Source organism: Bombyx mandarina, chromosome 11, assembly GCF_030267445.1.
Source record: "Bombyx mandarina strain Sakado chromosome 11, ASM3026744v2".
Taxonomy (NCBI): domain Eukaryota; kingdom Metazoa; phylum Arthropoda; class Insecta; order Lepidoptera; family Bombycidae; genus Bombyx; species Bombyx mandarina.
The window spans coordinates 14,245,889-14,271,394 of record NC_143218.1 but is presented as its reverse complement, the minus strand read 5'-3'; the positions used below and the strand labels follow the sequence as shown (position 1 = coordinate 14,271,394).

Below are 25,506 nucleotides of genomic sequence, written 5' to 3'. Positions count from 1 at the left end.
GTCTTAAATACGTGTAATTCCGAATAATTTAAGTAAATACATTTAATATAACTGTATTTTAACTAAATTAATTTTAATTTTATTATTAATAAAACTTTTGTTAATAATGAACTAACATTGAAGCTTTATCTATTAAGGTAAATTAAAGTTATTTTTATTGTCTATTCAAATATCTCATTGCATGTTACGTGGACTGCAATGGACATCTATTGACAAAAAATAGCCGTTGCTCATTCGTTGAAAGCCTGTGCTACAAGTTTCACTACCCAACAACAGATGGCAGAAAACAGCTACTAAAATATTTCTTATATGGCAACATTCCTCTATAAAACTCGACGCCATGATGCAAAACTCTCTCATTTGATTGGTCTGTGAAAACGAAGCTCAATGGCGTGCTCTGAATCCGCCATTTTACCGGCAACTGCTTGTGCCGGTTCACCCGTGAAAATTAAATACTGCATCGAGCCGCATTGCGGCCATCAATTGCCAATATTTAAAGGTAATCTTTTAATTCTCTCGTTTTGCTAGACTAGGATGCATTTCAATTTGTATTTGCACTAGGTATCTCCACGATAAATTATATATTAATCGTGGTCGTTTTTTCGGTGCTATAACAGAAAGCTCACCCATTCGAAAGCACAAAATCCTTTCTGCTTTCGTCAGTTACGAGCCCTACATTTTAATTCAAACCCTGTTTCAGTTGCCTAAATTATTTGAAAAGGTAAATTAACTAACCTAACCCTATTTATTTTCAGGGATAGGTTAAAATAAGATCACGATGTATCTCTACAATTTAACGCTGCAAGGTTCCTCTGCCATAACACATGCCGTACATGGAAATTTCTCTGGCACTAAGCAACAGGAGATTATTATATCACGTGGCAAAACACTTGAATTGTTACGGCCAGATCCGAACACGGGAAAGGTCCACACATTAATGAAAATTGAAATATTTGGTGTAGTTCGGTCTATTATGGCTTTTCGTCTAACCGGAGGAACAAAAGGTGAGTAAACTTTGGCCATGTGACCATGTGGTCCATTGAACTGTGTAGCTAGCTCTTAAATTATCTTAATCCCATAATTTCCTCTCAAATCCAATATTTTTACATTATATGAGCTCGAAAATTACACTGCATCATCTTGCTCCATGTTTTTTATAACACAAAGAACATGGGATAACTAGATGCACAAAATATGGCCAAAGCGTCGCTCCTTGCATTTTCTCAATGTTGGGATGTACCGCAATGGAACAAACTAATCCTAACAGACAATTTGAACTTTTATGACTCTTGACTTTCTAGCATGCTTTACATGATAAATTATTGCACACACTAAAAATGCAAAAATAACCTAAATCTCCAAAGTTATACCTAACCCTGAACTTACGAACAATAGAACACAACATTAAAATACAGAATTTTCTGCAGATTACATTGTGGTTGGTTCTGATTCTGGACGTATCATCATTTTGGAGTACATCCCAACTAAGAACATTTTGGAGAAAGTCCATCAAGAAACATTTGGTAAATCTGGCTGTAGGAGAATAGTTCCTGGTCAATATTTATCAATTGATCCTAAAGGAAGAGCTGTTATGATTGGTACGGACTTTTTCATAATACCTACCTCTTGAATCAATTTTAGTTTTGGGTTCCAAAAGAGTAGTTTTGGAATGCCGCAACTAAAAATTACAATTAACCTTTAGCACTGCTACAAAGCCATCCATAAGACTTTCTTCTCGTCTCGAAAATCTGCCAGAGTTGCTGATATGCAGTGGTACAAAACGTGGAGTGTTAAATCCTAATATTTGTTTTATTGAAGGGAAACTAGGTTAAGCTTACTTAAGCACTGTTTGTGCATACAATTTCAATTGGACCTTTTGTAATTTTATTTGTTTGTACCTTATAATGAATACTGTAAATTTTTATTGGCAATTATGGTGATGTGAACCAATAAGCTGGAAAATATAATTATTAAGATAAGTAATAATGGGATTCTAGTTACGCCACACATGTGATGCATTGATTTGAGACCAAAAATCGCACCTGTCTTTTTTAAGGTGATTATCTCACTCTAAAATCGAAAAACAGGTTTACTGTTTTGAAAAAATCAGTAAAAAGATATAAATATCTAAATTCCAATGATGCTTGGTCAATCACTAACTTTGTTATACCTCAATACCATACAATTAAAAAAAAAACAATGTTCACTGTCAGATCTTATAAAACTGCTTTTTGTACTTTGAATGGTACAATATTAAATTCATTAATTCCAATTTACTTGCTCAAATGAAATTTACAAAATCAGTACTCAATGTTTATTTAAATTTTAGGTGCAATTGAAAAACAGAAATTGGTATACATTTTGAATAGAGATGCAGAAGCTCGGCTAACAATATCTTCACCACTTGAAGCTCACAAGTCAAACACACTAGTTTATCACATGGTTGGTGTTGATGTTGGATTTGAAAATCCCATGTTTGCATGTTTGGAAATTGATTATGAAGAAGCTGATTCAGATCCTACAGGTTAGTAGTAATCTTGAATGTCTTGTCATGTTTTGCTTAGAATTTCATATACTTTTTGTGATAATTTAAACATACTATCTAATTACAAAACATACTATGATTATTCTGAGGTCCGTGTTTCTGATTGACAGTGACGTCAAATCCTCTCTGTATGATTTTTAAATTCACACACAAATAAGTCTTATCTCTACTTTTGAAAATCAATCATGACTCTCTTCCACAGGTGAAGCTGCACAAAAAACTCAACAGACTTTAACATTTTACGAATTAGATCTTGGTTTGAATCATGTTGTTAGAAAGTACTCTGAACCTTTAGAAGAGCATGCAAACTTTCTCATAACTGTGCCTGGAGGAAATGATGGTCCTTCTGGTGTCCTTATATGCTCTGAAAATTATCTCACATACAAAAATTTGGGTGATCAACATGATATTAGGTGTCCTATACCTCGCAGAAGAAACGATTTAGATGATCCAGAAAGAGGAATGATCTTTGTTTGTTCTGCCACACATAAAACTAAGTCCATGTTTTTCTTTTTGGCACAAACTGAACAGGGTGATATTTTCAAAATAACTATAGAAACTGATGAAGATATGGTCACTGAAATAAAGCTGAAATACTTTGACACTGTACCAGTGGCAACATCAATGTGTGTTCTTAAAACTGGATTTTTGTTTGTGGCTTGTGAATTTGGCAACCAGTGAGTATACTTTAAATATATTTGTGTTGCATAAGTGCTAGTGAGTATAAACTCATTTTGTACTCTTAAGAATTACTTCATGCTATAGAAATTTATCCTTGAACCAAGGTCCTCCCTTGTTATGGGGTGAGTGCACACTGATATAGGATGTACATACTAAGTTTATGATGTGTGCTGTACATCTATTTAGGAATGATAAATTACTAAAATACACATAAATTTCAGCTACTTGTATCAGATAGCACATTTGGGTGATGAAGATGATGAACCAGAATTTAGCTCTGCTATGCCTCTAGAAGAGGGCGACACATTCTTTTTTGCACCAAGACCTTTGAGGAATTTAGTACTGGTAGATGAAATGGATTCTTTGTCACCAATATTAGGTAAGTAGTAGCAATTGAATGCATCACTGGTGAGCCTTATCTTACTGACCGTTCGGGCCACGAGGGTCACCCGTGAGCCGCGCGAGGCTTTCCTACAAGCCACTCATTGCAGCTATCAAACAAAACTCGTATTAAGCCGAACCCAAACGCTTTGGTTTTCAAATCAATAGAAATTTGCAGTTTAAAGTCCTATGTTCCGTGCAAATTAAAATTAGATTCTCTAATTTTGCCTTGGCTCAGATAGTAAAGTAAGCTAGGCCCACCAGTGGGCCGCATGGCGTTCAACGTGTTAATGACGAGTCCTCAAAATCAAAAATAGTATGTACATATTACTATATATATATATATATATATGATTGATTAATAAAAATTCCAGCTTGCCATGTGGCAGATTTAGCTGGGGAAGATACTCCGCAAGTTTACTTGGCATGTGGGAGAGGCCCACGATCCTCCCTTAGAGCACTAAGACATGGTCTTGAAGTTGCTGAAATGGCTGTATCAGAGCTTCCAGGATCACCGAATGCTGTTTGGACAGTTCGACGAAATAAAGATGGTGAGTATTAATTTACTCTGTTTCATTATTTCAGGGAGCTCTAAAATTAAATAATTAAACTGTCAAGATTGAAGTACAGGAGCATAGTGATTATAATTTTGGTCCGTGTTACTGATAAACTGTGACGCCACTCTACTACTACCACTTATGAATGCTCCCTTTTATCAACAAGTTACTAATAAAACCCTGGTTGTTTGTCAAACATAAACACCAGTGGTTTTTCTTTTCAGAATCTACTAACGGCAGGTGAACAGACATGGTTCAGCATGACGAACAGGTAGGCAGAGCAAGTTATCTACACTGAAGATCAACATCGCCATCAACAAAATTTTCTTAGTTACTTATTGAACATAATAATAGCTTTCAATTTTCTTTGGTTACAGAGGAATACGATTCTTACATCATTGTGTCATTCGTTAATGCCACACTTGTTCTTTCCATCGGTGAGACTGTTGAAGAAGTCACTGACTCAGGATTTTTGGGAACTACACCTACACTTAGTTGTCATGCAATGGGTAATGACGCTCTAGTACAAGTATATCCTGATGGTATAAGACATATTCGTGCTGACAAACGTGTAAATGAATGGAAGGCTCCTGGAAAAAAATCTATAGTCAGATGTGCAGTCAATCAAAGACAAGTCGTCATTGCCCTGACTGGAGGGGAGTTGGTATATTTCGAAATGGACCCTGTAAGTAAATACAAAACATCGAAATACCCTTTTTCGACGTATTTGCGTGGCGTTGCCTTCGGGTGAAGCCGCGTGAGAGTGATGCGTAGCTGTCTTTCATACAGTGATGAGCACACAACGTCGTAAAACATGTTATCTTCCCCTTGTGGTAGAGGGTGGCGCTCGGCATATTCCATAGCCAAGCTGGAGTCATTTTGACTATGAAGGCGGCAAAACCATGCCGTGGACATTCTTAAAAATACTAATCTTAAATGTTTGTTAGTAAAACACATATTTCAATTAAGTAAAATTTGTTTTTCAGACTGGACAGCTCAATGAATACACAGAAAGAAAGAAATTATCTTCAGATGTTTGTTGTATGGCATTAGGTTCAGTTGCAGCAGGGGAACAGAGAGCATGGTTTTTAGCAGTTGGTCTCAATGATAACACTGTCAGAATTATCTCTTTGGACCCAGCAGTAAGTATTTCTGGTGACCATAATAACCACATACAATAGCAATAATTGGAATGATGACACCAGGACACCACTGATTTTTGTGATTACAACATCCCAAAAAAGCGTTATTCTCAAATTACTGAATGTTTAAAAAATTTTACAGTTAACTCTTAAACATAAAAAATTCAAAAAATATAGGTTTTTTTTCTTTCAGGATTGTCTTTCACCACGTTCTATGCAAGCTCTTCCAGCTGGTGCAGAGTCATTATGCATTATTGAGCAACCATTTGAATCTGGTGCAAAATCTGCCCTGCATTTAAACATTGGCTTAAGCAACGGGGTGCTGTTAAGAACTACCTTAGATTCTGTAAGCGGCGATCTCGCAGACACTAGAACTAGGTAATTAATTAATCAAATCACTGTTTCTAACTTCTTTTATTGTAAAAGCCAATGATGTTAACAATTGTAATCGCTCCGTGTTTCATCTGAAAATTTTGATGAGTAATTAACCAGATCTGAGAGCCCTTACTACTATGAAAACATAATTTTGAAAATGATCATATTTTAAGTTGGTATTTATTTTGCAGATACTTGGGGTCAAGACCTGTAAAGTTATTTAAAGTAAGGGTACAAGCTGCTGAAGCAGTACTAGCTGTGTCGTCTAGAACATGGCTGGGATATCACTATCAAAATCGTTTTCACCTTACACCTCTATCTTATGAATGTTTGGAATATGCAGCAGGATTTAGTTCAGGTAAGAAAAAAAAATTGCTGTTTAAAATATCGACGTGTTTGCCTGGCCTTACCTTTGCTGGTGAAGCCAAGCAAGAGTGGTGTGTAGCTGTCTCATACAGTGATGAGCCCACAACGTCGTAGAGCATGTCGCCTTCCCCTTGTGGTAGAGGGTAGCACTCGGCATATTCCATAGCCAAGCTGGAGTCACTTCGACTGTGAAGGCGGCAAAACCATGCCGTGGACATATAAATATTAAATAAGTAAATATTATATTTTAATAAATAAAATTTTAATTAAAAACAAACTGCATTTGTGTTTCAGAACAATGTACTGAAGGCATTGTAGCCATATCTTCAAACACTCTGAGAATTTTGGCTTTAGAAAAATTGGGAGCTGTATTCAATCAAACATTTGTCCCTTTAGAATACACACCAAGAAAGTTTATAATAAATTCTGACAACAATCACATTATAGTTTTAGAAACTGATCACAATGCCTACACAGAGGAAATGAAAAAACACAGAAGGTATTTTTTTCTTAAAAAATTTTAATTTCAATTTACACTTGACAATTTAAATGATGAAACAAAGACACACAAACCTGAATTTAATGTGGAAATCTCCTGCAGTACTGAGTTAACTATTAATTATAAAAAATAAATAAGACTTTGTTTGGTTATATATAATACATTTAATATATTGTAGAATTCAAATGGCCCAAGAAATGCGTGAAGCTGCTGCTGGAGGTGCTGCTGAAGAACAGCAACTAGCAAATGAAATGGCAGATGCTTTTCTATCTGATACTTTGCCTGAATACATTTTTTCTTCACCTAAAGCTGGAGCAGGTAACTTTCTTTTCTTTCTCTGATATATTATGGTAAAATTTTCACTACACAATAAACAAACCAGAAAATAATTATCTTGCTAAATTATGCATTAAGAATTTGGCCCTTGTTTTTCATACAAAGAACCATGCATACTGTCATATATAGCCACATTCTCTGGGCAAGAGTAGTCTACATAAAAGTAGTCTGTCTCTAATCGGATGTGGCTATATAAAATTCCCTACATTAATCCCAAATGATCTAACATTAATCATTTGATTCAAGTATGGGAAACATTAAGAAAATAATAATTGATCATTGTTAAAATGATTAAAAGGTTAACCACAAATTAGTAAAAAAAATCATTATTTCAGGCATGTGGGCATCTCTAATTCGTGTTGTTGACATGGGTATTGGTGGGGGTCAACCCAATACATTATTTAGACTTCCACTGGAGCAAAACGAAGCAGCTGTTTCTTTGTGCATAGTAAGATGGGCTGCACATGCTGAACATGCACAACCACATCTTGTGGTTGGTGTTGCAAAGGATTTGATACTGTCTCCTCGTTCTTGCACTGAAGGCAGTCTACATGTTTATAAGGTAACTTAAAAACGAATAATGAAATTTACACAATACAAAATATTTTCCAATGATGTAAAATTATATCGCTCCGTGTTTCATCTGAAGATTTTTGACGAACACTTAACCAGATCTGAGGTTATAGAAAAAATCAAAAGCTAGCTATCATATATTACAAAATGTTAACCTTTGAATTCTGTTTTTCAGATATATGGCAACACTGGAAAATTAGAACTTGTTCACAAAACTCCAGTAGATGAATATCCTGGTGCTATAGCAGCATTTAATGGTAGACTACTAGCTGGTGTCGGACGCATGTTAAGATTATATGATATTGGACGACGAAAACTCCTACGTAAATGTGAAAATAGACATATTCCAAATTTAATAGCAGATATAAAAACGATTGGACAGAGAATTTTTGTTTCTGATGTCCAAGAATCTGTATTTTGTGTCAAGCATAAGAAAAGAGAGAATCAATTAATTATTTTTGCTGATGATACCAATCCTAGATGGATAACAAATAGCTGTATTCTTGATTATGACACTATAGCAGTATCTGACAAATTTGGTAATGTGGCTATAATGCGGTTACCACAATCTGTAAGTGATGATGTTGATGAAGATCCAACTGGAAACAAAGCACTTTGGGACAGAGGTTAGTTCTGTGAATTAATATAACTTTTTTTAATGCCAAAGCTAACATTTAATGTAAAAACTACACCTATTTACTCATTGATGCTAGGAAAACCCACCATTTATCTTGAAGTTGTGGATGTCTCGGTCAATGGTTTTCTTACCAGAATACATCATTCCTATAATATGCAAGATAGTATATTTAATCAAAGTAAGGTAGAATAAGAAGTATTCAGAAGTAAATTCTGGCCATAAAATTTCAAATGATGATACAGAAATATTCACATGCTAGACTAATGAATTTTTATGATTCTACTTAAAATCTGAGTACATTTTAAAGTTCTGTATTCATAAATAAAATTAATCTAGAAGTAATGTTTAGATAAACTTGATTGGTTTCAGGTTTACTTAATGGTGCTTCACAAAAGGGAGATGTTGTGGTCAATTTTCATGTTGGTGAAACTGTAACCTCTCTACAGAGAGCAACATTAATTCCTGGTGGTTCTGAAGCACTACTATATGCAACAATTAGTGGGTCTCTTGGCGTTCTACTACCGTTTACATCAAGAGAAGATCATGACTTCTTTCAACATCTAGAGATGCATATGAGAAGTGAAAATTCACCATTATGTGGGCGTGACCATTTATCTTTTAGAAGTTATTACTACCCAGTAAAGGTATGTACTCAACTTGTTGCATTATTGTAAAATATTGATGTTTTTATAAATTTTGTCAATTTTAAATTACATTCCGACAGTCAGTCAGCAGATGCCTTCATTCTGAAGACATTTGTGTTACACTGTTGGTATAGCAAGGCTGACGAGTTATGCACGGCGTGCGATCTGCCGTTATGGTGACGCCGCCTTGCGATCGGATGCTGCATTCTTGAGAGTCGGATTCGCTGTTATCAGCTTATCTGTAGTTTTTAGAATGAACAGTTCAACTTTATCTAATATACAGATTAGAAAGGAAAACAAACCCACGCATAAGATATTTCGCATTACTGGTGGTAGAACCTCTGTGAGTTCGCACCGGTAAGTATCACCACCCTGCCTATTTCCGCCGTGAAGCAGTAATGCGTTTCGGTTTGAAGGGTGGGGCAGCTGTTGTAACTATACTGAGATCTTAGAACTCATAACTCAAGGTGGGTGGCGGCATTTACGTTGTAATGTCTGGGCTCCAGTAACCACTTAATACTACGTGGGCTGTGGGCTCGCCCACCCCATTTAAGCACTAAAAAATTTTGTTTTTGTTATTGCCCTAGAAAGAAGTAAGCTCAACAAAAATAAACTGTTTCAATACTGAATTACTGTATTCCTTTACCTACAGTCCAATTTTTGATATGCCAATTAAAAATCGCGGTATTTGTTTTGTTGCAGAATGTGATTGACGGAGATCTATGTGAACAGTTTAACTCCCTAGACCCTGGAAAACAAAAAGCCATCGCAGGTGATTTGGAACGTACTCCCGCCGAAGTATCAAAAAAACTTGAAGACATTCGAACTAGATATGCGTTCTAATTAATTATAAATTATAGTTCATAAGCTTTTCTATTAATATAAAAATAAAATATTGCGATAAGTTCCAACACAAGCATTTCATTACTAAAACCTTTTTTGTCCAGAAATTATCGACTTTTATGGTCTGGTGTAAACCAAAACGGAAAAAATTTTTTTTTTTTTAATTTAAATGATTTAATCATCAATGTTAAAATGTTGATTTCTTCAATTTAAGAGTTCACTATGTTAAGTAGGAATTATCGAAGCCCATAGATATCAACATAAAATCTCGCTACTCAACCTTGAAGTCTCCGTTTTGTAATACAACTGCTGCTCCACGGCAGAGATACGCATAGTGATAGTGTAATACCTATCCTTGTGAGAGCTCCCAACATCATCGGTAATTAGGTCGCAAATTAGGTGGGTGGTACCTACCTACCTATGATTTTTGCGAGTGTCATTACCGACCTACGCGATGTTTTTGATATCTTTATGGAAATCATTCGCATGCATCCTACATCATCTATACTTCGATCAAAATGAATGCAGCAAGAGACGTCACGACGACTTAATTACTAAGCGTTAGGTACGTACTCGAAAACTAGGTACTAGGTAGCAGCGGCCTGGCTCTGCCCTTGGCATTGCTGAGGTCCATGGGCGACGGTAACCACTCACCATCAGGTGGGCCGTATGATCGTCTGCCTACAAGGGCAATAAAAAAAAGTACTATTGGAGTAGTTCTTCTATCTTCTATCCGATGATTTGCTAGCAAAGTAAATTGTCCGTTCGTAACAAGGTGACAATACAAAACTTGCATAAGTGCGGTAATGATTTAAGCAAGCTTAGTGTTCGCTCACGGGACCCGCACTGATTTGGAACCCTCTGTCATTCAATCCCGTTTTTGCAGGATAGCCGTCGGAGCACCGCGGTTCGTGAGGAACGTGGATCTTCATGACGATCTGGAGTCAAACTCCATCACTAAGTCTTCAGTCGGCAGTCAGTGCCCCATTTCGAGAAAAAGGCGACATGAAAACCCTCTTGTCGTGGCCGCCGGAAACTACATACCCGATTCTGCGGACCGAATGGTAAACCGTTGCCGTCGCCCAAATCACGTCATTTCGGATCCTCCCGATCTACTAACGATGCTTTAGGCTAATTACAAACACCGGTCATCGTTCTCGTCGAACCCACACGCGACTAAGGGGTTGGCGAATGAATTAACCCGCAGAACCCACTGAGTTTCTCGCCGGATCTTTTCAGTGGGTCGCGTTTTCGACCCAGTGGTAGATTCTGCGAAGCACTGCTCTTGTTCGTATTAGCACATGTCCTCAGGTTAGAGCCTCGTGAGCTCATCTACTCATTCGGTTTGGCTGGCATAACCCTCTAAGGTTACTAGCTAAGGTAGGAAAAAAACATAGTGGTACTAGTTGCTATTAATCTTCTCTACTATTCTGAAGGTTTCGTGGCCGAATAAAAATGGGGTAGACAGTTCATGTAGTAGAAGGGACATATTTACCTAGATCGAAATATTTTGAATTCCAATACCAGATAACATGAGAAAACACGAAATGAGAGTGAATGAGACCATATTACTCTGGATTTCCACTGTGAACGGCCATACTGAAAACTGTTGAATTAGAGAAGCAATAGCGTTGTAAGTTATTTACACATACTTTCAACTAAACAAAGTAAAAATTATGGAAATTATATTAGAAGAAATAGCGTTGTAAGTTATTCACATATACTTTCAAATAAAAAAATGTAGAAATTATGGAAATTATATTTCATATCTTTATATCAATCTATGTCAGCTTAGTGTAAAATTCTCTCCACGTCATTAAACATAGTCTAGTCATGAATCATGACTCTTGATTGATATGATTGATAAATACTATCAAATTTTTAATATACATTCCAATTAATTTATTTAATTTATGTCTCCATAACATGAACTGAATGTTACATGTATCAACGATTCCAAAAAAGTATGAAGATTGTAATTTCGTTTAATTTAGCCCTCAATAATTTCCTTGTGTCCGTGCTATACATTCTAAGACTATCCCTCTACAACAGAATGACAATCGAACCAAGAAATAATACAGCATCTTAGATTTAGCTTCATGAAGGATATCCGTTTTTAACATTAGGCGCTTTTAGAAACTAGATCAATTAATGTAATGATTAAAGCATGGTATGATAACCATTACAAACCCTTTCCTCGACTTCGTGATGTGAATATGAAGCAACTTTCTATTAAGTTCAAATGGAGACTGCGTGGACTGAGTAATCCATTTGAGAGTAATACTGCTACGGTACCTACATAATAATTAGGTAATAGATTTTCTCTTTCCACATTTACATAAATAAATCTACACGTAGGCTTGTCGGTCTAAAAATTTAAAAGAGGCTAATTCTCATTGGAAACACAACCAGTGTTTGTAAAATATGTTTAATCCATTCATTTGTGAGTATAAAAATAACAGATTAGTATTGATTGTACTGGAATATAATTACAATACATATTGTAATTCAATGGGCAAGCCCAAGATGTTCAAGTGGATTGTTTCGGTTGTATAATAATATCGATAGTTTGGTCTTATGATTTAACATAGCAATTTAATCAGGCGGCGGCTCAAATATGGCCTCTGACATCGTTGGTCACATTTTCGACTACGTCATCAAGTATGACACATCATAGTCTACTTTCGAAGGCTACTAAGCCATGACTGCAAGATCTTGCATTGAGACTCGGGGCAATTGTCGAGATTCCAACATACCTACTTAAACAATCTAACTTGTGTTACGATGAGCCAGTCGATAAGCAATCGAAAAATATATTGATTATAAAATAGTATTGGTAGTAGAAAATCGTGGACGCGATTACAATTATTATTTTGCACCGAAAGAAATTATTTCCAGTTAAAAAATAACTAGGTACTGGTCCAAATTGTTTGACATAAAAACAGTTTTGGCAGAAAGAAAATACAGAAAAAGACTAATTTTATTTTAACGGTGATACATACGTCGTGTTAACTATTTTTCCAAATACGCTTAATTTAAAGAGAAATAAAAATAGTTTTCCGTTATTACATGTTACTTATTGTAGAAACAGTATATAATATGTATATAGAAATATCGATGCTATGAACTAATACTCAATTTTTTTCCCTACCAAACTGATGGTTTTCAGAAAATTTCAGCGTTGATACTCTATTCGTAAAGACCATAATTCCGTATCGTATTCTTTTCGTATAATTCTTATCTGTTGGTTGATAACAGTTCGGTAGCTTTTGTCTATATGGCGTTCAGAGAGATAACCGTGACTGAGAATTATGATATTTAGTGATAAAATGCACTTACCTATTATTTAATTCACTAACTAACGTCCTTAATTTCATATAATTATAATCTCCCTTGATGGTACCAACAGCATTAACTTCCAGGGTATTAATGGTATCACGTGAGAATTTTGACGTTACCCAGTGCCCTAAAATGCAAATAGTCACAAAATAAAAAATACACGCTTCGTTGTAAAAGAAGCAGAGACGCAGTACGGTCTTTTGTTGGTCGGTAACACGTCGTTTTCACCATTTTGCAAACCAAAGCAAACCTTGTACTGATTATATAGCAAAAAAATCAATAACTTCTCTAATTTATGTAACCGATGGTTACATATGAAAACTCCAAAGTATGTGGGATACCTGAAAAAACAGTAATTTCGATCGCTCACTCACCTTACGACGCCTCTGCTTTCTTGCAAACATGTGAAACAAACGTTACTATGACTACAGTATCGACCGGCGGCTTTTCCGGCGCTTTCCCCTGAAATATTCGCGTGACGTTGACTGAAACGGACTACCGAAGAAGTCTAGACGACTGTTGCAATTGTTGGACTATTCGCCTCTGAGTTACGTTGCGCGTCAAAGTGTGTGATTACACGACTTACTGATATGCTTGAATTCCGTTAGTTTAAATACATAATCGATTGTTATTGTGGTAATAGAGTCGCGGAGGTGATGGTCTATCAATCGTGGACAATGAGTGCACATGCGAAGCGAACCGAAACGGGTAGCCGGTAGCGCGCAAACGTCCATTTTTAAAAGCACTACGAAGTACTCATTAGCCGGTGCACCGTGACTGAACTGCGCTTGGAAGAAACGCAATGTGTGTGCAATACGAGACGTTAGAAAGTGTAATGTATAGTGCTGTGCGATGCTGTCAGTAAGCAAACCGACGTCGTTAGTCGAACAGAAGAAGCAACAGTGGGCGCGGGAAAAAGGTGTGTACCTTCTGCGTGTTGCGTGTAGTCCGTGATCGTGTTAGTAGCAGGGTTCTAGGGACGCAAGCTGACGGACAATAACTTGGCTTCAAATATTTTGTCCAAAAACCCTTTTTTGTTTCGTCGAGAAATAAATCACACTTCTGCACATCTCGCATACTTCCAAGGACATTGAAAGTTTTAAATTAGAAAAACGGTATGTACGATTTTAGCTGTTTTTTTTTTAAATAGTGTTATTAATTTTTTAATGAGACAAATGTGAAACAAACAAATAAAAAACGAACGATCGACAACCAACCGCCTTCGACTATGATTTTATAATGTATGTATACCTACTCAGAGTACCAAATATCAAAATAAAATAAATGTTAATAGTGTAAAAACCAAAACAAAGTTAATTAGATGAACGTGATGAATTTCGTGAAAAATTACGTTTAAGATTCCATTACAGAAATAGATAAAAGTCAAACTAATAAAAGCGTGTTAATATACTGATTACAACCGGTGATTGAATCCACATTCAGTTGTACAGTGTTAGGATCACTAACCACTAATCCAATGAAGCGTTCAACGATCTGATTCCAATAATATTTGTCTCAATGCCCACTTTCGGAGATAAGTTCGTTAAATAGCTTAGTGTCATGCAAGTGGAACCAACACGGTCTCTAATGCGTGAGTAATCATTAAAACTAGTACGAATTTGGTTACATTTATGTACCATCAGCACGCCATGTAATTAAAAAACGCGGTCAGTAAGTATGGGTCACCTTAATCTTAAAGGCCTTAATGTTTTCTATTCTAAATGCTTTAAAGTAAAAAAAAATATTAACTAATTAATGCTCGTCATCTACGACTGTACTCAGAAGTGACCGAAAAAGGGTTGCGTTCCAAAATGTAATAATAGCTTTTAATAGCGTTCATTTAATTCATAATACAAAATTAGATAGTGTAGGGACTAAACTACTAAAGTCGCAACAAGAATATGCTAGTAGCCCAAAAAACATTTATGCTTACTTGTCCTTTTAATAAGTTCATTTTCCGTGAACCGTAATATAACCCTGGCAGCCGGCCCACGTTACGTCGAGGTCGTAGGTTCCGCACATCAGTTGTTTTTTAATTATGTTACATTTAAATAAACATTCCTAAGTAAAATAGTTTATTTTTCATTATGTCTTTTTTTCTGGTATCGTGTTGAGAATGACTGACACCAACATTCTGTTGTCGTTTTCGATGCCAACCAAACCTATGTATGCGCATTAAAATATTTTATATTAGTCGATTGTATCCATAACATACGAAAATTCGAAAAAAAGTTTCTCTGTTCATCAAAAATGCCGGAAACGCGTGTGACGTACTCTTGCCCGGTGTAAGCCTTTTCTTTCCATTGGGTTTTCACGAAATATAAACGTACCTAGCGTATTTTCTTTTCGGTTACCTATTACTAGTGCAATATCGGAGGGCTATGCTAGCGATTCCGAACGCATAGGCGAGCTCACGAGGCTCAGCCTAGGAGACTCTGCTAGCATCTGCCCTGACAACGGCAAATGTGAATAACCTAGTAAATTAATTATATTTTTACTTTAACTTAACGCAGTACCTTATATTTCTTTCGGTTTCAGTAACTATCCCCTCCCTTTATACGTCTACAATAAAAAAACGTAATATATATTTTAGTACTTGGTTTTCAGGGCCAAAATTTATCAATAAACACTTATTCCATAGTACGTTCTTGTTTTAAATATATTTTTTTCAATCTCCAAATTCAAGTTCACCTAGCATGAAATACAACTTAAAGCGGGTATTTTCTAATTCGAAGAAAAACACAAACTTGACTTGGACTCATTTTGACTAATGTCTTAATGAGCTATTATTCAGCAGCAGAAATCGATATCCACAATTAACTGTCAAACGTTCGACAATCAAACTGTCCGCTTAAAATGAACTCTCCTAAGTTTTATTTAAAATCGGTTAATAAATGAATTATACATAACATAATGGTATGAGTATGTACTTAATGATAAAACGTTTTAAGTAGGGACACAATTTCACTTTCTTGATTTATTCGTAATTTAATTTAAAAAATCTCCACATACCTTTAAACGTAATTACCAACTGCTCCCAACTGTGAAAACTAATTAAAACTTATACTTTCACTGCTTACTGGACATTAGAACAGAACAGGGATTAAGAGATTTTTCGATCATGAACCGTGACATCGATAGCCAGAGAATATTAAGCCACGGAAATATACACAAAACTGTCTTATGTTTTGCATTCCGGTGAACCGACGCTAATAAGAAGATACGGGAATGCAACCCTAACCACCACAAGTTACTACTTGTCCATCATCCATTCGTACCTAAAAAATATAATAATACCATATTAATTACCTTAATCATTATATTAATATTAATTAAATCAGGATAGGAAGTAACGGTAGGGTTACTTCCTATCCTGAATTGCAAATGCAATTCGCGAGGAGGGCTGACATTAGTCTGCAAAGCCTGTAAATTACAACATTGATACTTATATCATTATTGTTGGACATCACCAGAGCGGCCGCAGTCATTCTGTTATCTTTCCGGACTGCGTGTTGATTTTCGACACGAATCTCTCGTAGAATACGTCTTAAGCTTTTCCGGTAGGCAGCGGCTTGGCTCGGTAGGCAGCGGCTTGGCTCTGCCCTTGGCATTGCTGAAGTCCATGGGCAACGGTAACCACTCACCATCAGGTGGGCCGTATGCTCGTCTGCCTACAAAGGCAATAAAAATAAAAAAAGCTAAGTAATGTCCATTCTTGTAGAGAAGAAGAAAATATTGCAATACAGAAAAGAAGAATATTATTATATAAAGTGCTGAAGAAATCTATCTAGCACTAATTTTTTTTTAGTTTTGTAGATTTCTATGTAATTGACGCGATTAAAAAAAACAGTCCCGTCACAATTCAAAGACAAATTAAATCTAACAAATCAACCGTTACAGTTTCCTCTTTCACTTTTATCGATAATAAACAAAAGAACAATAAATAATTGTTAGTTAGAAGCCTTACAAAGCCTTTCGGAACTAACAAATGTAAATGGCAATGAATGGTCAAAAAACTCTCAAGGGCGTGAAACGAATATAACGACCCTTGTCCTTAATGGATTTCCAAATAACATTCATGGGTATGACCGGCAGACCGGCATATGTTGTCATGACGACATTACATTAACGCTCCGAACTTTTATTGGAATTCCAATTTGTTTATTGATTGCCTATACAAAACAGGTAGCACGAATATTTTTAGTAGTACCTACGCCAATTGCTAAATCTTTTATCAAATTTTCACAATATTCATGGTATAATATCAACTTTATGATATTTGAGGACGCAGCGACTGTAAGCTGTAACTATTAACTACTTTTATATATTATATTCACTATGTCAACCGATTTTTCTTATTTATTACATAGCTCCTAAAAGCAAGGCAAGAAAGTACCTAAAATGAATTTAAATCTTGAGGTATCTGTGATTATGGTCGAATTTCACGTGTATGTATGTGATTGAATTATTACCAGCAGATAAGTAAATGAAACTTGAGTAGGTATTTAAGTTCTAAAATACCTTCGTGATTCAGATTTTACTTCGCTTACTTCTTGAAGTATAAGAGAGCTATCTACATTTGTACATTATATGCAGTTTTTGCGGTACGCAGCGGCTTGGCACTGCCCCTGGCATTGCTGAAGTCCATGGGCGACGGTAACCACTCGCCATCAGGTGGGCCGTACGCTCATCTGCCTAAAAGGGCAATAATTTTTTTATTTATTGGTATGCTTTAGATTAGAGGAACTTAACAAGAGTCCGTCCGACAGTTAATCGGCAGATACCTACGGGTAAGACTTGGCCTCCTCTAGCTTCTATAACAGACGGTGACAATACATCTTAGTAACCCGCTCGAGTGCGAACGTACAGCCATTTATTCTGCCGCGAAGCAGTTGCACGTTCCGATTCTAAAATTAGTTTTTTTATCCCTACCTATGCGGATAGCCTTGAGAGGCTATATCAGCTTCTCCTTGACGTGTAGGTGAGCTCACGGGGCTCAAACCGGGTGTGTTGCTAACACTGGCCCTAGCAAGAGCAGTGCTTCGCACAATCTACCACCGGATCGGAAACGCGAGAATTAGGATTGTCGTAGCAGCTATGACTTCAATTTCATGTCTCAAAAGGGGCGATCACGCGTTTATATATCTGCAGGGTCTTGTTATTGCCTATCTATATCTTCTATATATCAATTCTAATTCTCGATTCCATGTCTGTTGATAATTAAACCCCATAATTACAGGTTACGTTACGCATTAAATAGGTAAGTTATCGCAACATTAAATAATACAGCTACAACGTTCACTCGTTATTTTAAAGCTGTGTGATTGCGCGCACGAGAGCGTAACCAAACTAACCACTGCTGCTGCTTACTTTACGCGATAATATTTCTAATTTATAATTAAACTAGATGTGCCCGGTGGAAATTTGTTATAAAAATAAATGTAAAACATACATCTTTTTTTTATTTGCTTAGATCTATGGGTGGACGAGCTCACAGTCCACCTGGTGCTAAGCGGCTACGGGAGCCCACAGACATCTACAACGTAAATGCGCCACCCACCTTGAGATATAAGTTCTAAGGTCTCAAGTATAGTTACAACGGCTGCCCTACCATTCAATCCGAAACGCACTACTGCTTCACGGCTGAAATAGGCGGGGTGGTGGAACCTACCCGCGCGGACTCACAAGAGGTCCTACCACCAGTAAAAGTTACTAGTTGAACATTAACTTTTTTTTTCCTACCTAAGCTGATGGTCTAGAGAGACCATGTCAACGTCACCGGGCTAGTAGGTGAGCTCATGTGGCTCAAACCTGACGATGTTGCTAACACGAACGCTAGCAAGAGCCGTGCTTCAAAGAATCTACCACCGGATCGGAAACGCGACCCACTGAGAGGAGGGTTTTTCCGGCAAGAAACTCAGTAGGCAAACATTATCATCTGCGTTTTGTCAGAATGAAATAGTCTGTATTGATCTAGACAAGAATTCCAGATGACCGCGACTGTTCTGCCAAGAGAAACCGACTATGATGATGATGATTGATAAGTGTCGCAATTTGCTTGTAATATACCTATACGAGTTATCCCTTTGTGCAGTTTTCATTTTGTTTCGGTTCGAGAAAAGGTAGTCGACAACAGAAGTTATCTCCCTTCAAACATACCATCTGAATCGGTTGTCATGTCATTTTGGACCTAAGCTTGAACAAACAAACGGAGAGATAAAATAAAAAAATGCGTGTTCGATTTAGCAAATATTCTTGGGACATTAAAAAAAATAAAAAAATATTCTAAATCAAGACGGACACTTCCATTGAAGTTATTTGTTTAGAATTGTTTTCAACTGTGTAACAACCGGACAATCTCTTTATTTGAAACATATCCGTTACAGTCCGAGTTGCATTTTTATTTCGCAATAACTTAAATTACTTTTATTTATTTATATTATATTAAGTATACAAACATGTCAACTCTTCAGGTTTCTGACACTTAAAAGGAAAAAAAAGAAACCCTTTGTGACTTTGTTATCGGTTTATAATCGGTTTCTGTCCGAATTATAATTTGCACTGAATTACAATTATTGGTGGTAGGGCGTCTTGTGAGCCCGCACGGCTACATACCACCGACTCCTTTTTTCTGTCGCGAAGTAAAACACGTCTTAAGGCGGATCGCGGCACACTAGGCTCCGGTAACCACTTAACACCAGGTCCCGTTTAAGTATTAAAAAAGACTTCCGACCGCTTTTTCTCAACGACGGGTATAGGATTTGTACTAAATACTGGTTTATGGCGAAAAAAAGGCAGACTTACAAATTTTCTCACTCAACTCAATAAAGATGAATAAAATCATGATATTCGGCAAGAAGCATGTCAGGAGGACATATATTTAACTTAGATATACATATGTACACATATCATTAAACTAGGAGGCCGCACTCGTTATTTTATCATGTGAAAACCCTTACCTATGTTGAGAGGTGCAGGCGTCTAATAATTGTGTGAGTGTATTAGCAGCACCTACTAGTAACATGCACAGACAGTGAATCTTGTGGATAAGGACGTGACCCGGGTCAAGGGTTTAGTTGGCGGCGGGCACGATAAGAAAGTTATCGTGTCGCGTCATCCTAGTAGCTTTCCGATTCTGATTTCGTACACAAATGAGTACCAACTCTTGTTTTGGGTCTCATTTGTGGATGAAACCAGGATTATAAAATTTTATTAATGGAGGGTGCATTCTATTTATATTGTGTATAACATTTAGATAGACAGACAAGCTGACTGCAAACTATTTGTGGTATAGACACTACAAACTACTACTTTCCGATCCACGGATCGGTTTTAAGTTCACCAAGCACCGGTAACAGTTAGACAAACAACCTAGCTTATAGACACAACCCTCCGAGTTTCTCGCCGGATCTTCTCAGCGGGGCGCGATTCCGATCCGAAGGTAGATTCAGCTAGGTACTGCTCCTGCTAGCATTGTTAGTAAATTCTCTCAGGTTGAACTCATGAGCTCACCTACTCGTCCCGTGTAGCTGAAGAAGCCCTTTAGGCTACCAGCAATGAAGTAAAAACATAAAAAAACTTATTTATTGAATACTTAAAACTTATTACGCAAATTTTATACAGTACTCTGAGTTAAAACATCAGTATCCTTAATCAGGTTTGAGCCCCGTGAGCTCACCTGGCCGAGGCTACGCTGAAATGGTCACTCAAGACCATCAGATAAGTTAGAAAAAAAATGTCCTTAAAGAACTTACATTATTCAACCTTGCTCCACAGTCCACATGACATATATTAGACTAGCAGTACTCGCCCGCTTCGCTGCGCATTTAAAATTAACATTATTATTTATTGTCATTATTATTAGGGAGTCCAACACCCATATAAATATTAGCCTATCCATTAAGTACGTGTATTTTCTACATGGATACCAAGTTTCAAGTCAATCGGATGTATGATTCAGTAGTTGTAACGGAACATCCGGAAAAACCACTGTAGATTTATATATGTATAAGTATATAGATGAGACCAGCGCCGCGACCCAAATGACCCGAAGGGTACCATTACAAGCTGGTAGTTTCTAGATAGACTAGAATAATGATAAAACAAAAAATGTTTCCCTTTCAATGCTGCAAATTTGTAGTATTTCAATCTGCTAGAAATTCAATATAGTCATGTTCAACGGCCTAATTGTTCAGTCATTCTCAACAATGACAATCAAGTACACAACTTCTAGCAAACAATATAAACGATAAAATGCCGAATTGCGACACATTCAGTTATTTTAAAATTTTGCTTACTTCCCTACCTACTTGTTATAATACATACTTCTTACTGAAATGACAATAAAGTACCTACCTACTATCCCAACATAAACTGAAACACACTCCTCTATAGATATACATATAACTTCACTGGCTTTATCATCTATTTGCGTTATCAGAAACCATTTCAATACACCCTGTAGAGGGCTCAAGATGGATTAGTAAAGAAACTTAAAGTACGTTCAGAGTATTTACTAGATGCTAACAATGGGCTTTCAGTTAACAGTGTCCCCAAATAGGTTTGTTTATTAGTAGATGACGGTTGAAAAGTCCCGATACCAAATCATGTCAGTAGGAAATCGCCGGACTTCCGCCCTCCACTGGGGATAGAGGGCGGAGCATGTCAGAGTCGAACTGACTAAAGCCCCCTGTCGCTCAACAACCAACGTCCAAACCTCGCATGAGACAGCCCGCCTAGATGGCGCCGGTTAGAGTGAGCTATCCTACGGAATACCCCGCTGGACCAGAACCAGTGTGGGTCGAGGATAGCCGGCCTTCCATCACCCGGATGCTCTTGCGTAAAACGTGTGCAGAGCAACCAAATCATGCTCAGGATAAAAATGAGATGAAAAGTGTAAGTCAGAAATTAAATGCACTAAGGACGTAAGTACTCTTTATCTGTGTTAGAGAAATACTAAAACTAATATGACGTGGCCGAAATCGTGCATACCAACGTGAACCCGAACGGCTTGTTTAATGCCTTGTGCACGTGAAGTTCTGACAATTTTTGCTTGTTTGATACGAACAAGAATAACATAAAAGACTATTTTTATTCTGAACAGGGCAAAAAACAACGTAAAAATGAATTCATAAAGAGTAAAAGCACACAATATAGTTGTTTAATTAGCACCGCTTCGCAATATTATAAAAACAAAAAAGAATTTATTCTGAGTAACATAAAAATAAAACAGTAAAATACACAATGACGTGTATCGCGTTCTTAAAACATTTCCCCGCAAGAATTATTGATATAACTTAAAAAAAAGCCCTTGCCTACAAAGGAAGCATATGATTTTATTGTACGGGACATATTGATTAAGATCAATCTGTCTACGACCGTTGTTATGGAAGGTACTTGTCGTCTAACGTCGTCCTATATTCCAAATCAATTCTTTTCTGAGATAGCAAAATTATTTTGTGTATTTTGTTTTTATTTCAGAGGAAATGTCACATCTTTACCTGCCCTGGGGCTCAGGTGAAAGATATACGAATCGATTGCAAGTCCGTAATCAATTCGCAAGCACATTAGAATTACACAAACAATCTTCATACGAATATCCTGAACCAGTTCAACGACAAAGAAGTCCAAGTCTACCTCCAATACATCACATCGGCGATGAGAAAAAATTGAAAGATGAAAAAAAAATAAACATTCTTAATCGCAACATTCCGAGTGCTAAGAGATTTTCGTTTTATGACGAAGATGGCGAAGGAGATACTTCAGGATATGGGAGCGAAACTATAAACCACATGAATAGGAATAATAACGATGCGGTACATGATATAAACCGAAATCCTGTTGTAGCCTGGCAACAAACGACTAACGACGACAGGTAGGTATCCTAGTAACTGTTAACAATATGAAACTTTTGGCTATATACTATGTATTCACATTTGTTTTATTAACTACCTTCATAACTTAGTAAATAGACGATTAATTTCCACCCTCCTCCGTGATTTTATAATTTCAATACGGCTTAGATAGATTAAGTACTAAAATTATTTTAATAAATCGAAGTAACGAACTGGGGCCCAAACATTAATACTTTGTGTAGTAAGTGTTATAATATCCCGAAATAAGCTGCAATAAAAACATTCAATTTTAGGAAGAAAACATCAAGTACCGGACCAGGTACAAATGAGACACCGTGGTCAGCTCGTAGTCCGAGGACTGCAGAAGAAGGCCGTCTGCGATGGGGAGACCGCGGTGTCGCCACAGGACGACTTTGGGAACCAACTGCACCAAACGCTCGGTTACCACAAGTTAGAACGGCTAAGATTTTCTGACATTCTTTGTTATTTCTATATGCAATTTATTTAAAGACACCTATTTTATATAAAGAGCCTTATCATAAGATTTAAAAAGAAAAGCAACATGCGAAGAATATTATTTTGCATTTTAATTTAACTATATTTTTTACATTTGAAACAACACATAGCTAAGGTTAGTTCATAATTTTGTTTATTCACGCAGATGCCCAATCAAAAGAAAGGAACTCCATCATGGGTCGAACGAGGTTTGAACATGATTGAAAATTCGTCTGAAGTACTTATTATAGATCAAAGAAGTTCAAGTAATAGCACAGGACTTGACTGTGATAGATCATCATGTCATGGCAGCGATGAGGGAAGGTAGATATTTTTTCAATAGGTAACAAAGCACAGCGTTCGTATTTTGTGTGTATGTTCTATCTACATATGTATGTATAATATAATATATCGTTAATTTCAGAACTTTTTTGAGAGGACAAAACGTTCCTTTAGAACCTGAAGTTAAAGCTCAGCGTGAAAGCAAACGCATCAAAGCTTTAGAACTACAAACAGCTATTTTGAACCAGTTAGAAGAAAGAGAAAAATGTCGCCAAGAAGAAAAAGAGAGGAAACTTAAAGAAGAAAAATTAGAGGAGTTGCGAATGCTCAGGCAGCAAGAACAAGATCGAAATAGACTAGAGGAAGAAAAAAGGAGACACGAAGAAAAACAATTAATGGAGCAAAAAAAGCTTGAAGCTTTAAAGAAAGCTCTCGATGACGCCGAAAAGAAGGCTAAGCAAGAAAAAGAAAAAAGGTTTACTAATATAAGGAAAACGTTTAGTATAAATGCCGATAGTGAAAAAAAAGATAACTGTATAGAGGCAACAACTGCTGAAACACCATCTCAATGTACAGCTGAGCCAATAAGCCCTTCTAGAACTAATAGAACATACGACGCGCAATCAACCAAAAGCCCAAAAAGAGATTGTGCTTCTCATCAAGCCTCGGGATTCAACTCTCCAAGGTCGGCTGCTCCAGGAAACTTCAACTTATTCATACATAATATGCCTCCTCCTCTAGCTTTATCCGAAAATCAATTCAATATAGTGCCGATAGCCATTAATAGCTGTTCGGACCTGATTGGAACACAAACAAATGGTATACAATTAGCTGTTTTAGTGCCACACAACTTAGCTCAAAATATTTACGGTATGCCAATAACAAATATAAATGATTTATCTGAGGCTCATAAAGTCTTAACACCAAATAAATATCGCTTAATCAAAAAAGATGCATGCACCCAAACCGAAGCGAGTGTATTTCGATGTACATCAGAGACGATGGTGACACTGGATGATCTTGAAAGAAATATAGATAAAGACTATGCTAACATTGACGAAAACGCACCACAAGACAGTCACCAAAGTACATTGAAAAAAGATCGAAGATTTCGTTCAGAAGAAAGATACAAAAAAGAATTAGATAGTCGTCCAAAGTGGGGCGTGAATAGGCCCGCGGCTCAGTACAAAAAACAAAGCGAAAAGGATCCATTTTACAGCCAAAAGAGAAAGGTTCGCCAGAAATACAGGCCTCAACTAAGGCAATATTTATCACAATCCAGTGAAGATAGCCGTTCACCGAGTCCCCCAAACAGATCTGATAAAAACTTAATAAATAGTAACAAGCGATTCTCTTTAAGTCAATCATATTGGAGAAACAAGAGAACACAAGAATCAACAAAAAGCAACACGATGGAGTCAATGAGCAATTTGCAATTAGAATTCAATCAAATAGATCAAATAACTGCAAATGAATTATCTGAGAGTAAAAAATCTCCTAAAATATCACCAACAAAAAGATTAACTTTATCACAAAAATTTATAAATGACAAGTATGGTAATAGAAAATTGTGGGTAGAGGATATTGACGATAGAAATGCGAAGTCTAACCTATTTAATACCGAAAACAGAAAAAGAATTATAGACCAAATAAATAATGCAAAACGACATTTCTTAGAAAGGAACGAAGAACAAGAAAACTATGTCGAAAAATGCAAAATTTTAAATCAGTGACTAAGTATAAAATAGCATAATTTAATACTAGTGGTGTAGTTTAAAATTAACTTATCGATTTATTCATGCAATCAAAAATATATATCTTTATTTATATCGCTATCGATTCAACCGTTTCTAAGAAACCGACTGGAATGTTGGATCAATAATGAAATATTAGCGTTTGAAGTGATTGTTTTCTTTCCTAATATTAAAAAAATTCTTGTTTTCAAAGTAGTAAGTTT

The 25,506-nt window shown here is 36.5% G+C and overlaps 2 protein-coding genes and 1 long non-coding RNA gene across 4 annotated transcripts; 2 read left to right on the top strand and 1 right to left on the bottom strand.

Annotated features, from left to right (window-relative positions):
• The first annotated feature begins 312 nt into the window (after positions 1-312).
• Positions 313-9,647, top strand: Sf3b3 (splicing factor 3B subunit 3). Its single transcript, XM_089731029.1, has 17 exons — positions 313-499; positions 756-1,004; positions 1,428-1,598; positions 2,330-2,524; positions 2,748-3,222; positions 3,448-3,605; positions 3,982-4,158; positions 4,542-4,849; positions 5,151-5,306; positions 5,500-5,684; positions 5,873-6,039; positions 6,342-6,546; positions 6,725-6,864; positions 7,218-7,444; positions 7,631-8,081; positions 8,462-8,736; positions 9,439-9,647. Exons 2-17 carry the CDS (start codon positions 779-781, stop codon positions 9,577-9,579), a joined length of 3,657 nt encoding a protein of 1,218 aa, XP_089587155.1. The 5' UTR covers positions 313-499; positions 756-778; the 3' UTR covers positions 9,580-9,647.
• On the bottom strand, positions 2,812-13,417 carry LOC114247551 (uncharacterized). Its single transcript, XR_016323800.1, has 3 exons — positions 13,293-13,417; positions 6,092-13,045; positions 2,812-5,770 (listed from the first exon to the last, which is right to left on the bottom strand). It is a non-coding gene; the product is annotated as an uncharacterized LOC114247551 (long non-coding RNA).
• Positions 13,418-13,696: 279 nt separating this feature from the next.
• LOC114247549 (uncharacterized) lies at positions 13,697-25,293 on the top strand. Of its 2 annotated transcripts, none has more exons than XM_028180547.2 (5): positions 13,697-13,837; positions 22,399-22,792; positions 23,066-23,222; positions 23,434-23,591; positions 23,692-25,293. In XM_028180547.2, the coding sequence occupies exons 1-5, from the start codon at positions 13,771-13,773 to the stop codon at positions 25,280-25,282; spliced, it is 2,367 nt and encodes a 788-aa protein (XP_028036348.2). In that variant the 5' UTR covers positions 13,697-13,770; the 3' UTR covers positions 25,283-25,293. The 2 variants fall into 2 exon arrangements, with proteins under 2 accessions (XP_028036348.2, XP_028036349.2); XM_028180548.2 differs by having other exon boundaries at positions 13,771-14,033.
• Positions 25,294-25,506: the final 213 nt, after the last annotated feature.

Bases quoted from the DNA above. Each gene is read 5' to 3' on its own strand.
- Sf3b3 (XM_089731029.1), top strand. From the start codon at position 779: ATGTATCTCTACAATTTAACGCTGCAAGGTTCCTCTGCCATAACACAT. The intron at 1,599-2,329 runs GTACGGACTTTT...TTTAAATTTTAG, and splicing joins AGGAAGAGCTGTTATGATTG to GTGCAATTGAAAAACAGAAA. The intron at 3,606-3,981 runs GTAAGTAGTAGC...TAAAAATTCCAG, and splicing joins TTCTTTGTCACCAATATTAG to CTTGCCATGTGGCAGATTTA.
- LOC114247549 (XM_028180547.2), top strand. From the start codon at position 13,771: ATGCTGTCAGTAAGCAAACCGACGTCGTTAGTCGAACAGAAGAAGCAA. The intron at 22,793-23,065 runs GTAGGTATCCTA...ATTCAATTTTAG, and splicing joins CAAACGACTAACGACGACAG to GAAGAAAACATCAAGTACCG. The intron at 23,223-23,433 runs GTTAGAACGGCT...TTATTCACGCAG, and splicing joins CAAACGCTCGGTTACCACAA to ATGCCCAATCAAAAGAAAGG.